Source organism: Lepidochelys kempii, chromosome 6, assembly GCF_965140265.1.
Source record: "Lepidochelys kempii isolate rLepKem1 chromosome 6, rLepKem1.hap2, whole genome shotgun sequence".
NCBI lineage: Eukaryota > Metazoa > Chordata > Testudines > Cheloniidae > Lepidochelys > Lepidochelys kempii.
In genome coordinates, this window is record NC_133261.1 from 112,363,293 (window position 1) to 112,381,828 (window position 18,536).

At 41.0% G+C, this 18,536-nt stretch overlaps 1 protein-coding gene across 5 annotated transcripts in view; it reads left to right on the forward strand.

Annotated features, from left to right (window-relative positions):
* Positions 1 to 18,536, forward strand: part of TECPR2 (tectonin beta-propeller repeat containing 2) — a 72,846-nt gene that overhangs the window by 38,486 nt on the left and 15,824 nt on the right. For 3 of the 5 annotated variants that reach the window (XM_073349691.1, XM_073349690.1, XM_073349695.1), the window contains 4 exons: positions 1,721 to 1,961; positions 4,763 to 4,852; positions 8,151 to 8,399; positions 14,276 to 14,424. In XM_073349691.1, coding sequence (XP_073205792.1) covers positions 1,721 to 1,961; positions 4,763 to 4,852; positions 8,151 to 8,399; positions 14,276 to 14,424 — 729 coding nt within the window. Of the gene's footprint in view, positions 1 to 1,720; positions 1,962 to 4,762; positions 4,853 to 8,150; positions 8,400 to 14,275; positions 14,425 to 17,388; positions 17,442 to 18,536 lie in introns of all 5 variants that reach the window. The other 2 variants (XM_073349694.1, XM_073349692.1) reach the window with 2 other exon arrangements.

Genomic DNA, 18,536 nt, shown 5'->3' on the forward strand with positions numbered 1-18,536 from the left:
GGAAGCTAAATGAAGCTATATGAAGATCCAAGACTATATGCCAGGCTCCAGGACAATTTCAGAGGAGAGATTCTTTTTTTCCTCTCTGACCATTCCCCAGATGAGGGGACTTCAGGTGCAGCAGAGTTCTGCAGTACTTGAAATAGATAAAAATACTAAGAAATTTTGGGCAGGTGTTTGTTTTTGGTGAGTTGTTTTTTTGTTTTATTTATATAGGAAGCTGTTATCTGTTATGTGATTCTGGTTTGTAATCAAGGCTCCTAAAACTTAAATCCATCAAAACTCAAGAGGAATCAAGCTTGTTTTTTCCTCCACTTACTCAGTAGAGAGGTTCTGGAGGTTCACTCAGGAACGTTGTTTCTGATACTCCTGAACCCTATGCAGAAGGCAGATGAGGCATCTTTTTATCATAAGCATAGTTTGACGTCTATATTTGGGGCGGCAAGGTGTGGGGGAGTGAGGCTTGGTGGGGGATCCAGGTGAGTATGGGGGTGGGCCTCCATGGGGGATCCAGGTGTGGAGGGTGAGGCTAGATGGGGTAGGGATTCAAGTGTGTGGGATCAGAGTAACAGCCGTGTTAGTCTGTATTCGCAAAAAGAAAAGGAGGACTTGTGGCACCTTAGAGACTAACCAATTTATTAGAGCATAAGCTTTCGTGAGCTACAGCTCACTTCTTCAGATGCATATCGTGGAAACTGCAGCAGGCTTTATATATACACAGAGAATATGAAACAATACCTATTCCCACCCCACTGTCCTGCTGGTAATAGCTTATCTAAAGTGATTTCCAGGACAAATCCAGGTTTTCTCACCCTCCACCCCCCCACACAAATTCACTCTCCTGCTGGTGATAGCCCATCCAAAGTGATAACTCTTTACACAATGTGGGGCTCAGTGGAGGAAGTTCTGGGTGTGTGTGCATGGAGGGGTCTGAATGCAAAGGGGTTGGGCAGATGTGGGGGGCAGCTCCCCAGACAGTGACCCCTTCCCTGCCCCCTTGCCTGAGGAGTGATAGGGACAGGAACCGGGGAAGGGTTGCGGAGCTTCCTGCAGCCGGGGAGGTTTCTTGGGGTGAATCTGACCTGCTGCCAGCTGCTCCAGGGGAAGAGGAAGTCCTGTTTCTCTTCTCTCCCTTCTTTCCTCCCGGCCACCAGCAGCTGAGCCAGGTGCAGAATTCCAATTCCCCCCAAGAGTAATTCACTCTGTCACTCAACTGGGCTGTACACTGCACAGATGGTTGGGAAGCAGTTCAGCTGCCTGGCTCTCCTGGGTCACTGCTTTCTTGCCCTCCCCATACACTGATCATGAGGGGGAAGCTTACCTGCTAGCAGAGAACACCTGGCTTCTCCCCCTCCCCAAAACATTCCTCCTTGCCCCCCATGGGTGCTGAGGCGGAAGTGAGTGAGCACCAACACCAGGCGCTCTGTGCCTGCTGGTCAGTTTCCCCACGTGGATTGTGTGGTGAGTCAACGGGAGCTGCCCCCTGCCCTCCCTTTACGCAGCCTATGTGGGCAAACTCATCGACCGTCATAGAGTGCCTTAAGTCACTGCTCTTGTCCGGCATGTTCCTCTGCAGGGGAGGAAGCAGGGCTAAGGGGAAAATATGGGCACTTCCCCCCATGCATCACCTGTGCAACATATATAGTTTGCCATGCTTTTTATGGAAGGTCCTGTAACTCATCACTAGTTTAACTGATTATCCAGAACATTTTTTTTCCAGGTAAGCATTACAGATTACGTCGTGTTTGACCAATGCAGCCTCTTCCAGACGATAATCCATGCTACCCACACAGTGGCAACAGCGGCCCAGGCTCCAGTAGAGAAGGTGGCGGAGAAACTTCGAATGGCATTTTGGTCACAGCAGCTTCAATGTCAGCCAAGCCTTCTTGGAGTCAACAGTAGTGGGGTCTGGATCTCTTCAGGCAAAAACGAGTTCCATGTAGCAAAGGGAAGTCTAATAGGTTGGTGCATTTTTACACCTGTTGGGTTTTTTTAAAAATCAAAGAAACTAACTAGCACATCCACTCTGCACCCCTTACCATTCCCCTAGCCTACCCATGGTAAAATTCAGCCACAGCAAATTAAAGAGCAAGTTGCAAAAGCTTCCTTTCCTTAAACTAGAGTGGGGATGCAGACAGTAATGAGGGATGCTGTCTTAACATTTGGTGTGAGTAATTGCCCTTTTAAAAGTAGTACTGTGAGGAAGGCAAGTTTGGGAGCCTGTTGCTCAAGCTTGTTATGCTTTCCACAAACATACTGCTTCTTTCAGTGCATGCACCCATATCTTGAATTAAAGAGAGTTACATATTGATATCATGCACTACAGCACCTAGCACAATGGAGTTTTGGTCCATAACTAGGGCTACTAGGTACTATGTTACCTATATATGGTGCTGTATACAAGTAATAATAATAATATAGTGATCACTTTGGGAAATGTGTCTAGGAAACTGAGCAATAGATTTTACTTATGATTCGATGAGAGAACATGCTGAGACAAGACAACTAAGACAAGACAGTTAATGACTTTAGCCTGGCTGATGAATGTTGTAGCTCACGACTGATTTGGTCTACTGCCAGAAGCCTCTAACCTTTGTGCTCTCATTTCATGCAGTCCTGGCTTCATCTGCAGGTCTAGGTGCATTTTCAGCTGTGTCTTCAAGCCATTCTGATTTGTTCTGTCAATGTACTGCTCTAAGTAGACTTTCCCTCTTTGAAGGAACCAGGTGAAGAGTCCTGATCAAACAGTAAAGTAATTCTCAAAAGGATGTCTCTAGACTTGTTGGAGGCTGCTTAGAGCTGTATTCTTTCTCTGTCCTTTTGAGAGAGATGTTCCTAAAGCTATATGACTAAACTTGGGTATAGAAACTGTCGTCTTATTCTACCAAAAAAGTTTACCTGATGGCCGCTTGATAGCAGCATATTAGCATAGTAGCCAAGTGATGCCAGATTAGCCACTCCTTTAGGATTCTCTCTCATTAGATGATGTGAAGGATTATGTAGTACTGTACCCAGTATTTACACAGCGAATCTGTCAAAAAATACTCCTGTTCCTTCCCTCTGTGTGTGTGTGTGTGTGTGTGTGTGTGATTAAGATTTAAGAGTAGCTTTCATGATTCCTAAAGCACTAAACTAGATAGAAGTGCTTGACATGTATTTAAACAGGCATAAGAAAAGACTTGCAGAAAACTGATGCTGGAAAGCTTATTGGTTGACATCTAAGCCATCTGAAGAGATCTCTGCAGGTTGTGCAGATGTTTTTCTTTTAGATATGCTTTACTTGTTGGGTTACTAATATTTTATACCAACTTTAAAGAGGAAACATCTGTATGGAATTGTATTTGTCTAATAAAAAAAAGAATGTCTTCCCAATGAGAAGTGTGACTTGTTCGCTCTGCAGAACTTTCAGTTTGTGGATGGTACCCAGTCAGTTCAGTTTAGGTGAGATTTGGCCATAAGCGCAAGAAGTTAACATTGTTTTTGTCATTTAAGTGGGAATGGGCAACATACTGGCTTTTGCATTTCACAAGACTAATAAATGACTGGCATTGCTGATCACTAAGGCTGTGATTCTGGCACAGAGGTCATGGAATTCACACATTCCACGACTTTCCGCAGCCTTTGTGACTTGCGCAACATCCAGTGCAGCTGACCCCAGGGCCACCTGAGTAGCTGGCCCCAGGTCCAGCCACGTCAGCCGCTGTTGGAGCAGCCCTGGGGTGAGCTGCACTGGCTGCTGCTCGGACAGCCCTGGGTGGTTGGCCCCAGGGAGCGCCTGAGCAGTGGGCCGCTGGGGGCAGTCAGCCCCTGCCGCCGGAGCAAGGGTCCCCTAGAGCAGTGGAGCCGTAGGAGCAGCGATTTAGTCATAGGTGTTTATAGTAAAAATCATGGACAGGTCACGGGCCGTGAATTTTTGTGTTTTGCTCGTGACCTGTCCATGACTTTTACTAAAAATACCCATGACTAAATCTTAGCCTTGCCGATCATGTAAAGTTAATTATAGTTGTGTATCCCTGGAAGGGCAGAAGGTTGCAAGTAACAAACTTGGCATTTGATGGGAAAGAACATCCTCCTCACTTTTGTCTATGTGACCTTGGTAAATCTAAACAAAGTATTTTGCTGAAGAGTCAGCACAACCTTCAGCTGTAAGTATTGGGTCAAAACTGCTGCTAGTGCTTAGAACAAAAGGTGACCTCTAACGGATCATTTCATGTAAGCTTGCAACAAAGGGGAACCTCCAAACAGGGCTGAGAAGCAGCAGATACAATCTTTGCACTAGATTTTAGTTCTATTTTGGACTTCAGATTTCGTTACTACGTGGTGTAATTCACAAATATAAACAGTTGCCAAATGTTTCAACATTGAACCTGAAACATCAACCTGAACCTGATCCCTGTTGCAATGACTTCTTCATCTATGTGCTGATTTGGTGTTCATCCATGATAATGTAACAAACTGTCTAGTGACATAAATGCACTTAATGAAAAATGGTGTGTGTGCGTTTTTTTTAAACAAGAAAAGTCTCTCAAACCTATGAGCATGAACTGGTGGGAAATCAATCTTAATAAATAGTCATTTGGTTTTATAATGTGTTTTGGCCACAGCAATATCAGATATTGATTAGAACAAATAAATTTAATAGTTGATTATAACAGAAATCCTCAGAACTTTTAAAAAATATTTCTAACAAAAGACTTTGTCATAACATTTAAGTTGCAAAGTGTGTGATTCATGGCGGTGATTGTTTTGCTCTCTTTTTCAGGAACATATTGGAATAATATTGTGCCTCGAGGTACTGTTTCTGCCACAAAATGGGCTTTTGTGTTAGCTTCCTCAGCTCCAACTAAAGAAGGTTAGTGAATCTTCAATATAAGCTTATACCATAATTAAACTGACTTCATGCATTAGAGTTGATAGCTGAAATGGTACTAACAGGTTCCATAATGCAGAACTAATCCAGAGTTTTTGTCTATCGGTGTGCAGAAATCCCATATTTTTGGAACAAGCTAGAATTTCCTTCTGTCTAAGTTATTGGAGATAAATCATGGTGGGACTGCAGTGGAATGGCCTTGAATAAGGTGTGCTGCTTTTTGAGCATCCTTACTGGCTCATGCAAGGAATAAAGTGTTTAGTGTCTTTTTGAAATTATATATCCCTCATTTGGAGGGGTGCTGAGCCACTAAATGTGGAGGGAAAAAAATATTACTGTAATGGATGTGGTGTGCATAGATGCTAAGGAGTTGGTGGGATAAGTAGGTCTACCACCAAAGATTGGCAGGGAGGTAGGGAGAGTGGAGGCTTTGGTAGCAAAACTCAATTTGAGGACTCGAGATTTTGTACTGACCTATTTATTTATTATGTCCTGTGGTGCCACAATATGCTAGACGCTTTCCATACATTGCTGTAGTACAAGATGAATCCACAAATCCCATTGAGGTGCTTTAATGGATGAAGATGGGAGAAATTTAGTAATTCACATTTTCTCATCAACCATTTGGATTTTACCATATTTGTTCTTATGCTAATTTTGGCCCTCAGTACCATATTCTATATTGGGTTTCTAATCTGTACACTTGCTGCTAATGATGACTCTTTGGTGCTAGGGAAGTCGATTCATTTAAAGCAGCACCACCCAGTTAGCGGGAAAGAGGCTAGGTAGCCTAACCTATTAGGTTATTGGAGTCAGTAACACTCTCCAGCGAGTGAACTGACACCCCCTTCAGTTTTTGCCATCATCATCACTGGAAGACTGCAGCATGGCATAAAAATAAAATAAGGTGGTTTCTTAAAAGTATTTTATTTATATACTTTTCACCACAGCATCTCTGATATAAACTGAGCCTCACCACCACTCCTGTGAGAAAAAGAAATATCTCCATTTTAGAGAAGGAGAAACAGAGAGAGAGAGAGAATAACTTGCCCCAAATCAATCAAGATCCTGTGTTTAGAACTGGGAATGGAACTCCAGATTTCCTGATTCTAGGTCCAGTGCCTTAACCACATCTTTCCTCTTTGTCTCTGGGACTGAAAAAAACTATTATTCTATTTTATTTTTAAAGCATAAATGTAACTTCTCTAAAAAACATATAAACCTTCCCTTAGTTGCATACATTTTGAAAGTAATCTGTCCAATATATTGTTAGGCAGGTGGGTGGATTCATGTTAAGGAAACACTTCTGAAATATTTAAGGTGCTTAAGGCCTTATCTGTATTTGCCTCAGTTTCCGCCATTCATGATCAGCCACCAGTAGACTAAGTAAGCTGTAATTTGCAGTTTACTGTATATCAAGCAGAAAACTGCCATGGTCCAAATTGGTTGGTTGGTTTGTTTGTTTGTGTTTTTCAAGTGATGCCCAGAGGTACTCCACTTCAGGTGTTGGTGCGTCTCAGTGCCTTTGACTGGAGAATTTCAGCATGCACGATCCCTGTCTCGCAGCACCATTGGCACCTCATCTAGCGTGCACACAACCTGACCTCCTCGGTTCTTTTTCAACCGTCCTGAGATGGCGTTCCCAGAAGTGTCATGAAGTTAGCTCACTTAGCGTTAAAATTGTTTACTAGCATAGTTTTAGCTTACCAGTTCGGTTACTTAATCTTATACTCAAAGCAACAAATTTGAGGGCTTGGTCAAGGATCTGAATGAACTTCCCACTCTACAGAGCTGATGACACCATCCATCTTCCACATCAGGGATTGTCTGACTCCCTTTTACTCAACGTGGTCTTCCATCATCACTGACAAGTGAACCCTAGAAATCATACACACAGGCTACTTGATTCCTTTTACTTCCCTCCCTCCTCGTCCCTGTTCAGGGACCCTTTTCATGGGCACCTTCTAACAAGTAAACTGTCTTCTACACGTAGGTGCTGTGGAACAAGTTCCTCCACAACATGAGGAAGGGTTTTTACTCCCATTACTTCTTAACCCAAAAGAAAAATGGAGGATGGAGGCCCATCCTAGAACCTATCTGCAATACCACAGATTTCCACTGGCTTCCACCAGCCTTGGTTAACAATTGGCATAGTGATTCCCCAGTCCCAACTTTTCCCAGAAACATAAGTTCTGAAATGTCCAGCCCTGTCCTGGAACAGTCAGAGGGATATTAAGGTCCATTGTCCCTTTAAGGAGTCAATATTCAAGAGTTTTCTGCTTTAACTGGAGTTACCAAACACTTCAGTTTAAATAAAGCACTGGATTGGTTTAGATTTAAAATAAAGCAAGTTTATTAATGAAAGAAGGTAGGATTTTAAGTGTATTCATGTATGAGATAGAATCGTTACCAGCAAATAAAAATGAAAACATGCGTCTAAAATTTAACCTAGCATGTTTTCGTTCAAGGCTTTGTTTAAGATGGCCTCCTTCGCCCACAGTCTTCCAGCAAGATGGTGACTGATCCACTCCTTGGTCAGGAGCACTCCCAGAGGCCCAAAAGTGCACCTTTGTTGTCTTGGGTGAAAGAAAGAACTTGGTTTTCTGCCACTTTCTTCTATAGTCCAATGAACCTTTGAAGTGGATTATTCTGAAGGTTACCCCTCAAAGTAAAGTTTATCCAAACAGTGAGGAAGGCAACATGCAGTCTGGTGGTGAAGGAGGTTTTGTGCTCTTTGGTCTCCCACTTGTTCACTAAAATGCAAATTATTCTGTTTCCTGCCTTCTCCTCCTCCTCCTGCTATCTTGAGGACCTGTTTACTACTTATATGTAAATTGAGGTAAACACACACACATTCCTTTGTTTAGGATAGGCCTGTTTAGCAACTTTTGCTTAGGCAGGAGTGTCTGGTTTTGAACAAGTGCTAATATCATACAGGGGAAAAACCAAAGCAGCAATTGAATTTGGGAGAAGAGATTGCAAGCAATGTAGGATGACAGAAAGAAGTGGTCGCAGGGGTGTGGGTGTGGATATGTAAAAACACTAATTTTTACTCTCAAAGTGTTAAATACTCAAAACTTCTGAAAATCAGGCCACTTATTTTAGATGCCTAAATCTAGGAATTTAGGTTAGAAAATCTTGACCGAAGAATACGTTTCAGAAGACTGATAGTTTACCATTAAGTGCAGAGCGCATTTAAAAACAGAGTGAAGCAACTATGTAAGTATTAGAGAGTAGATTAGGAGTGATTTTAACAATAACACACACGTTCTCTCCATAGGAAGCTTTCTGTGGCTATGCCAAAGCAACAAGGATCTGTTTTGTGTCAGTGATCAGAATCCTCAGTTCCATCCTTCTTCAGTTCAGCTACCGCCTGATGCTGAAATGGTGTGTTATTCAGCCTGCCAGGATGCCATATGGGGTTTGGATAAACAAGGACAGATCTTTATCAGAACACTTTCGCCAAGTTGCCCAGCTGGGATGCACTGGACAAAACTGGACCTTTCTCAGCTAGGTATGGCTTTTTGTGGTAAGCGAAAAGACTCAACTTATTTTTAAGCAAACAGGTTTTATAAAGGTTTCAGAGTAGCAGCCGTGTTAGTCTGTATCCGCAAAAAGAAAAGGAGTACTTGTGGCACCTTAGAGACTAACCAATTTATTTGAGCATAAGCTTTCGTGGTGCCGCAAGTACTCCTTTTCTTTTTAGGTTTTTAAAAAATATTCTGCTGCATTTTTCATTGGCTTTGCAAATACCAATTTAAATTTTAAGATTTATTGAATTTAATAACACCTGAAAATAACTGCTGTATTAGTAAAGATGTAAAATTTTCCAACTTTATCAAATGTCAGAAAAAATCCCAGGGTTTTCCAATAGCTGGCATGCTTTTAGATAGCCTTTTGCTATGAAGGTAGTATTAAGTGTTCATTGTTCACTTGATGGTATTTTGTAAAGGGTATTTTTTTGTTTTGTTTTTATCAGGCAAAGCAGTCAGTACTTGGGTGGGAATCCTTCAAGGAAACCTGTTTCAGAAAGCAGCACTAGTGATTCAGTTGGTGATGTTCTTCTGTTCAAGTTGATACTGAACTTATGCCTCAGCATGGCATTGGGGGAATGTGGTGCTGCTGAAGTTGCTGTCTTTGGTTGGATAAGACATAAAATCCTAGTCCTTGACTGCTTGTGGTCATTAAAACATTCTCCCAATATGACACTCTCCATAAGCAATGGGGTATCCTGGCTGCTTAGCAGTTTAGCCAATTTATTCTACATGTATATTTCTTTGATAGTCTCTCTCAGTTGGCTATGTCTTTACTTCCTGTCCTAAAGTCTTTAATGTTGTGCACTGTTCATTAGCTGCCACGCTATATTGTATGCAAGTCTCCTGGAGACAAGTGAATTGATTCATTCAAAAGTGACATAATTGAATGAAGTCCTTTCTAACATCACTTCCAAATTGGCTCTTAACTTCACATTTCCTTTGGGACGAAATTTTCTGCATTTGGCATAAGATCAAAGCTGAATTTTTTTAAAGTTGGATCAAAATTGGTTCAGCTGGCTTTAAGCTAGGCAAGCATAAGCAGCAGACTTCATTTTCTATAACATAATTATATAAACAGTTAACATTATTAATCTTCATATTAAAAAAAATCAGTCATAAGTTATGTACAGAAAAAACATTATCCACGTTTTTAAAGCTTCAAGTTTTCAGCCTGGAATATGACCCTTTTTTTTTTTTTAAATTGGACTGGCTCCCAGCTGCCAAGATGTCTTAAATTTGAATGCCTCTCAAGCTGTTGCACATTCACTGGTTCATGAGTGAGGTCACTAACAGGCTCCCTCACTTGCCTAGCAGGTCTTGGACCACTTTTGTAGTCATGATTATTATTTTCTAGCAGTCTAGGTGATGATATTTCAATTTCATGGTTAATATCTAGCTGTTATAGCTTTTCCGTCAGTAAATGTCAAGCACTTTACAAAGGAGGGGTAAGTATCACTATCCTCCCTTTACAGAAAGGGAAACTGAGACACAGTGGTGAAGTAACTTGCCCAAGATCACCCAGCAGACTTGGAGCAGAGCTTGGAATAGAACTTAGGTCTCCTCAGTCCCACTCTGTTGCTACATACAGTAGCCCACGCTGCACTTGATCTGTTTTGGTACGTTTCTCACTTCTCAGATATCCAGGACTTGAATGACATATTAGATGTAAATCATGTGGTGGTGGTGGTGGGGGATCAGGGAGGTTTGTAGTAGAAGACTCCAGACTATACTAAGCAAATAATTCTCTAGCATGAGCAACCTGTCTTTGGGAGCCAGTGAGCAGGGAGAGGGCTAGAGAATAGACAGTAAAATGTAAATTGGCTTATGAGCTGGGAGTCATTTCAGTCATTGCTACAATATGTAAACTCCTGAAAAGACTACAGGAATTCTCATGATGGGTCAGGAGTATTTAAACTGGTATTTTTCTTTCTTGACATACATTGGTGGCTGCATAGAAATTTGATTAGTTATATCTTTACAGTGAATTATAGATGTTATTGTAGTGTATCTTACAATAGTTGTAATGCACTATATGTGCGTTAACTGACTCAAATCACCATAAATACCTTCTAGTATTGATTTCTATAAACAAAATTCCCGAATAGTTGACATACGGTTTAAGGATTAAGACAGTGGTCTCCAAACTTTTTAAGCCCAAGATCACTTTCTGAATTTAAGGGCAACCCAAGATCTACCCCACCCCTTCTCCAAAGCCCCGCCCCGCTCACTCCATCCCCTCCTCTCCGTCGCTTGCTCTCCCATACCCTCACTCACTTTCACCGAGCTCAGGTAGAGGGTTGAGGTTTGGGAGAGGGTGCGAGCTCTGGCCTAGGACTGAGGGGTTTGCAGTGTGGGAGGGGGCTCTGGGCTGAGCTTGGGGTGGGGTTTGGGGTGCAGGGGAGAGTGTGGGATGAAAGCTCTGGGAGGGAGTTTGGATGTAGGAGGGAACTCTGGGCTGGGGCAGAGTGTTGGGGTGCAGGAGGGGATACAGGGTGCTGGCTCTTGGAGGGCGTCAGGGCTGGGGCAGGGGGTTGGGGTGCAGGAGGGGATACGGGGTGCTGGCTCTGGGCTGGGGCAAGGGTTCGGGGTGCTGGCTCCGGGAGGGCCTGGGGTATGGCCTCCCACCGGGCAGCACTTACCTCCGGCAGCTACCAGTTGGCAATGCAGCATAGCTCAGCCAAGGCAGGCACCCTGCCTACCCTGGCCCCACGCCACTCCCGGAAGGGGCCAACGTCCCCCTGCAGCCCCTGTGGGAAAGGGACGGGGGGCATGTGGCTCTGTGTGTTGCCCCTCTCCGCAAGCACCACCCCCACAGCTCTGCATGGCCGCAGCTCCCCATTCCCAGCCAGTGGGAGCTGAAGGGGCAGTGCTTGCAGAAAGGGGCAGCATGTGGAGGGAGACCCCTGTACCCCTGCCTGTGGGGCCACACTGGCCACTTCTAGGAGTGATGTGGTGTGGGGCTGGCTGGCAGGCAGAGAGCCTGCCTTAGCGGCAGCCCCACTACACCACCAGAGATCGTGATCGACTGGGAGATCCTCTAGGATCGGCCAGTCGATCGTGATCGACCGGTTGGTGACCACTGGATTAAGAAATGAATCATAGAATCATAGAATATCAGGGTTGGAAGGGACCTCAGGAGGTCATCTAGTCCAACCCCCTGCTCAAAGCAGGACCAATCCCCAATTTTTGCCCCAGATCCCTAAATGGCCCCCTCAAGGATTGAACTCACAACCCTGGGTTTAGCAGGCCAACGCTCAAACCACTGAGCTATCCCTCCCCCCCCCGTAAATGATTCTGTTACAGATCATTTATCCATTGGGAGGGGGAAAAGGCAAAAAAATCATTGACCGTAGCTGATTGGTGCAATAAAACATCTTACATCATCTTGTTACCATTTTGGGACACAGTCCTTCAATTTAATGTATTCAGGTCCATCTCTGCAGTCAGTGGGGCTCTGTGCAGGCACAGTAATGCATCCACATGCAGTGATTTATTGAATCAGGTCTTTAGCTTGTTACATTGTGGCCCAAGAAACTTAATAACTATAATAAAATAATTATTGTCAAATCTTAATGACAAATTTTATTCCTGGAAAAGTTTTAAAAGTGGTAAACTGTCTTGAAACATTCATGTAACTGTTGTAAAAAGAGATGCAGACTTTGGAATTGGATGAGCATGTTCCCAGAATAAATGCTGAAATATTTTGTATTATGTCAGTTTCACCTTTCTCCAGTCCCTATACTATGTACTGTAGAATAGTATCTGGTAAATTGTTTTGATTAAGGTTTACACTATCAGTGTCAAGGTTTCTAAATACAGTAGAATGACCTTTACAATTCAACAATAAACAATGTATCTGAATCACGCATAGAGATACCTCTGTCCTCTTTTGTGGATGAATGGTGGTTAGCATGACCTTTCCCTAAGGTAAAAGCAATAAGAGGGGAGGGAAAAAAAAGCTGAAAATGTTTACCTAATGTTTGTATTTTGGAATGTCATGTTCTACTTTCGAGGTTAGTAATACCAGCAATGCCATGTAAGTGACATATGACTCCATGTTTGAGTGAGCTGATGCTTATTTGGATCAAAACATTTAAACAGCTGAGATATCACGTGACAAAACTATTACTGTTTGTAGTGTTGTAGCCATGTTGGTCCCAGAATGAGAGACACAAGGTGGGAGAGGTAATCTTTTATTTATTCTTCAGCTCTCTAGAATTTGAAAGTTTTGTCTTTTTCACCAACAGAAGTTGGTTCAATAAATATATTACCTTACCCATCTTCTCTCTCATAAAACTATTGCTGTCAGACATACTTTGTGCTGCAAGGAGTAATGAGGCTTTATTTAAATAGTAACTTTGTAGCTGTATGTCAGACCTCTAACTGCTGTAGAAATTTGTGCTCCTTGCTATAGAATTTTGAACTCTGATTATTTTTAAAATAAAGGAGTTTAGAAATAAGCCGTAAAATCTTTCCTTTGAGCCAATAAGCAAAAACAGTTAAATACCAAATAGTCTTGATATAGGAATGAATCCATTCACCATTATAACAAACTAAAAGTTAAAGCTGTATAGAGCTAGTGTCTTTTTTCTACAATGTATTGCTAAAAGCTTGTAGTATCTGTACTCAGATAAATGCTATACGCATACAATTTAAGGGATACTTTTCACTTTGATTAGAAGATGCAACTTTATTATGTGATGTGCTTTATGAAGAGTTGGTTGCCAGATATCACTTCCCCCAAGTGAACATTATGTCCAATAACAGGTATCCCAAACAGTGAACATTTAATAAACCAGTGAGATTTATTCTCAGATTCTTTAATTTGGCATCTGACCAAAGCATTCAGTATACAGCCTAACAGCATTGTTAGTTCATCTCTTCCATTACTTAACATTATGCATGCCTTCCTAACACTAGAAAAAAATCCAAATGTTAACTGTAAAGGATAGTATGGATGTTTTTAAAAGTAAATGAATAAAAGAGTAAGAATTCTCAAGATCACAGCATTTCAGTCTACAGTATCATATAGGCTTTCTTTCCCATCCTTGTAAATCACAGACATTTCACAGCTTAATTTGATGGGTATTTGTAATCCGGTTGTGAAAGAGAGAATAAAATTAAGAACTCTGGAACACACTTGTTTCAGAGCTGTATGCCTTCATGTTGCTTGTTTTTACATAGGATTAAAGCATTGATAGGAGTTTTCTTGTGACCACTATAAAATAAGGAAGTTGTGTGACACAAATAGGGAGATACTTTTCAGATAGGTTTTATACTCAACACAAGTAATGAAGGCATGTTAACCTTGAAATGTTAACCCACCCTTTGCATTTTCTGGTAACATTTACCATGTTCATTGCTGACATGTATTTATAGACCTAGACCATTAAGATTGTATAAGCATGACTAGCTACAGAAGAGAGTTCACTTTAGGTCGCATGAAAGTTTGTGTCTCTAAGCATAGAAAAAAACTATATTTCATATGGTTTCTGCCTCTTACTCCCTGCTGACGATAATCATTTGAATTGCATTGTTCTCTAGCAGCAGCGATAGAACATTATGCACTGTCAAAATGTTGTTGATCAATGGCAGGATACTGCATGAAATAGGCCATTTTAGATAGATGAGAAAAAATCACTAGAATAAATGCATGAAATGTAAATGAGATCTTAATTTTCCCCCCATTTGCTTTATAGTTAGGCAGGAGTTGTATGCAAATGTTCTTGATTATACTGATAACTTCTCTGACTGTTAGTTTTTTAGAAATACTTCTGTAAAATTAAACTTCAAATTCTACAGTGGAGATTATTAGCTGAATTAAAAAAGATAATGCCAAATTATTAACAGTCTCTTTCTTCATCATTAGGAGCTATAAAATTGACCAGTTTGGCATGTGGAAATCAGCACATCTGGGCCTGTGATACTAGTGGCGGCATTTACTTCCGTGTAGGAACTCAGCCTCTAAACCCAAGTTTGATGCTTCCTGCGTGGATAATGATTGAGCCACCTGCACAGGTAAAACAGTCGATCATAACTTTTTAAATGTGATAATTTAGCAATCTGCCTTGAAAATCAAGGAACTTCAACACTTTTCTTTCTGAAAGGATGATAGATGGAGGACCCAAAAAAGTCTGAATTTAAGAACATAAAAATTGCCGTACTGGGTCAGACTAATGGTCCATCTAGCCCAGTATCCTGTCTCTGACAGTGGCCAGTACTAGAGCTTCAGGGGAAGTGTACAGAACAAGGCAGTTGAGGTGTTCCAACCCTGTCTTCCCCTCCCAGCTTCTGGGAGCATGAGGTTGCATCCCTGACCATCTTAGCTAATAGCCATCAATGGACCTATCCTCCATGAACTTACCTAGTTACCTGTTTTGTTTTTTTGTTTTTTTTTCCCACCCAGTTATACTTCTGGCCATCACACGTCCCATGACAATGAGATCCAAAAGTTAATTTTGAGTTGTGTGTAAAAGTACTTCCTCTTGTTTGTGGTAAACCTGCTGCCTGTTAATTTCATAGGGTGATTCCTGGTTTTTGTATTGTGGGAAAGGGAAAATAACACTCCCCTTCCCCCTTCATAATTTTATAGATCACTGTCATATCCCCTCTTAGTAGTCTCTTCTAAACTTGTTTCATTCTTTCCTGTCTTATCCAACACCTTAGAATTGTGATCAGCGAGAAGACTAGATTAAGTGCTGTAAAATCTTGAACAGTGGTTTTCTAGACTTCTGCCTGTTCCATTTTGTAGTTTCTACACTTCTAAAAGTTACAAAACATGTTCAAAGCTGTCAATGATACCTTTGCCCTAACGGAGCTGCTATATAAGGCCGTTGACTAGACTGGTCAGAAATCTCTCTTTGGTATGATTTGACTATAGCAAATACAGAGAGCCTTTCATTGTATTGCTTATATACAGTACAAAGATAACACTACACTATATCATGTGTCCAGATATACAGTTATAGAATGTTTATGAATTATAAATGCAAATTTAGTGTTTCAAAGACACCTAGTCTAAAGAAATAATAAAGTAGACATAGAATTACAAAATAAACAGAGAGAAGCAATTCACCTACTAATCTCTACTCTGCTTTATAACAAAGACATTATGGAAAGAAGAAGGTGGAATGAAGTTACCTTGTTTAAATCAAATTTTTCATTTAATCTCTGGCTATCATTGAAGGGAAAGGATTTACCTAATTAGATGGCTACTATTTGACCATTTTGTGAACTGCCATCTGCTTTCTTTAATTAGCAGATGAGTACTGCTGAAGTTCATGTAACTGGCTGTAAATGATCTCTTGTAGTCTGAGTTAGTGAATCCTGAAGGTTTTTCTTCATTTCCTCTAAGCAATCTACTTTTAACAATCATAAGCTCCTCGGGGCAGGCACATGCTTTTTGTTTTGTTTGTACTATACCTAGCACAAAGGGGTCCTGGTCCATGATTCGGGCTCCTAAGCACACAGGAGAACAAACATCAAATCTACATACTTTTGTCTGGTCTTTCAACTTGACTTTATCACCAGCAGAAAACTTACCCATTTTAGCACAGTTAGAATTCTAAGATAATTTTCTGCCAAATGTTAAAAATCTATGACCCATTCACATTTCATTGTGTATTGTAACCAATCCTTGAAACTGCCTTAGAAGAAACATTACTGTAAACAGTGAGAGGTAAAGTTTGCAGATGATACAAAATTGCTCAGAATAGTTGAGTCAAAAGCTGACTGCAAAGATCTACAAAGGGGTCTCTCAAGCTGTGTGATTGGGCAAGAAAATGGCAGATTAAATTCAGTGTCGATCAATACACAGGTTTCAGAGTAACAGCCGTGTTAGTCTGTATTCGCAAAAAGAAAAGGAAGACTTGTGGCACCTTAGAGACTAACCAATTTATTTGAGCATGAGCTTTCGTGAGCTACAGCTCACTTGTGTACAGCTGTAGCTCACGAAAGCTCATGTTCAAATAAATTGGTTAGTCTCTAAGGTGCCACAAGTCCTCCTTTTCTTTTTGATCAATACACAGTAATGCACATGGGAAAACACAATCCCAACTATACATACAAAATGATTGGGTCTAAATTAGCTGTTACCACTCATGAAAGGGATCTTGGAGTCACAGCAGATAGTTATCTCAAAACATCTGTTTTATGTGCAGCAGCAGTCAATAAAGCTAACAATGTTAGGAACCACGAGGAAATAGATAAGACAGAACATATAATGCCACTATATAGATCCATGGTATGCCCACACCTTGAATACTGTGAAATTTTGGTCACCCCATCTCAAAAAAGACTTATTAGAATTGGAAAAAGTACAGAGAAGGGCAACAAAAATAACTGGGGTATGGAACAGCTTCCATATGAGGAGAGGTTAGAAATACTGGTACTGCTCATCTTAGAAAAGAGACGACTAAAGTGGAATATGATAGAAGTCTCTAAAATCATAAATGGTGTGGAGAAAGTGACTGTTTACTCCTACACGTAACCCAAGATCCAGGGGTCACCCAATGAAATTAATAGGCAGTAGGCTTAAAATAAACATAAGGATGCACTTTTTCATACAATGCACAGTCAACCAGTGGAACTCATTGCTAGGGGATGCTGTGAAGGCTAAAAGTATAACTGAGTTAAAAAAAGAATTGGATAAGTTCAAGAAGGATAGGTCCATCAAGGGCAATTATCAAGATGGTCAGGGACACAACGCCATGCTCTGGGTGTCCCTAAGCATCTGACTGCCAGAAACTTGAACTGAACAATAGGGGATGGATCACTCAATAATTTCTCTGGTCTGTTCATTCCCTCTGAAGTATCTGGCACTGGCCACTGTTGGTAGACTGGATACTGGGCTAGATGAACCATTGGGCTGACCCGGTAAGGCTGTTCAACATTTTTGCAAAGTTTCTGCAGAACAAAATAACATTGGCTGATTCCATTTCTTTCAAGTACCTTCCTGGTTCTTTAATATTGGTTCTTGTTTAGTCTCTTTGCAGATGAAGTAGAAACATGATTGACTGACTGGTACTAATCCTCAGGTATTTTGACCTTTTTATCAAAAAGACAAAAGAAACAAAATAACACTCTAAGGTTAAACATGTAGCATGTAAATCTGTTGGTCTGTGCCAAATTCTCCCTTCTTCCCTTTCAGTCCCATGAAATAAACTGAATGCCATTAACTTCAGTGGTCTTGAGAATGCTCAGCACCTGGCAGGAAGTGCTGAGAACTCCACAATATCAGACTCTAATTTTGGGTCATGCCTTTACTGGGTACTCTGAACTTTAATTGGAATTTTGGGAAGAGGTCTTCTGAAGTGAATATTACAGTATTATTGTCATTTTTAACAATTTCGGTATTGGGGGTGATTTTTAATTTTGACTTAGTCTTTAAAGTATTTACAGTGGAGCACAGAAGTATTCATCTCAAGTCTAAGATTTTTTCATTTGCAATACGAATAGATTATTTTGCCTGACTATCCCAGAGATGTTTTCCAGTGCTACTGTGAATGCTGCCAGGAAGGTAGTACACTCTAGAACTTGTGTCTGACTAACGTACAGACTAGTCCAGATAGCCTCTGGAGGAACTGGTGCCAGCCCTCCTTAGCCACGTGGGACCTATTCAAGGCAGTAATGTTGGAGAGTATTTTCTTAGAGAACTGTCTTTTTCAATTGGGGGGGTTGAAAGGGCAAACCATGACTTGGGAATGCTCCACATGAGTGTTTTAGTCAGTGCATGTTACAGATAAATGAAACTGGATAAATACAGCATATCAAGGCTCCCACTAAAGTGGCTTATTCAGATGATGTAGAATTCCATAGTGTGTCTTTTCAAGTATTTGCTTTTCTTTAATATCAGGATTTTATTTTGTTGAAACCATCTTTGTAACTGAAACATTTTAATTAGCAGGCAATCATTCATATATGTGTGTGCGCACATACACACTTTTAATAAAAACTGTTTAAAGTCTTTGTTTCAAACTGATTCCATTGTCCAGTGAGACACAGAATTTTCCTCTTCCTATTGGTCAAGAAAGCCAATATTAACATACTCTAAGCTGCTTTTGCTAAGAATTCTAGCCTTTCAGTATTTTTTGTTTTAAGCTATTGCTACTGTCACTGTGCAGGAATTATAA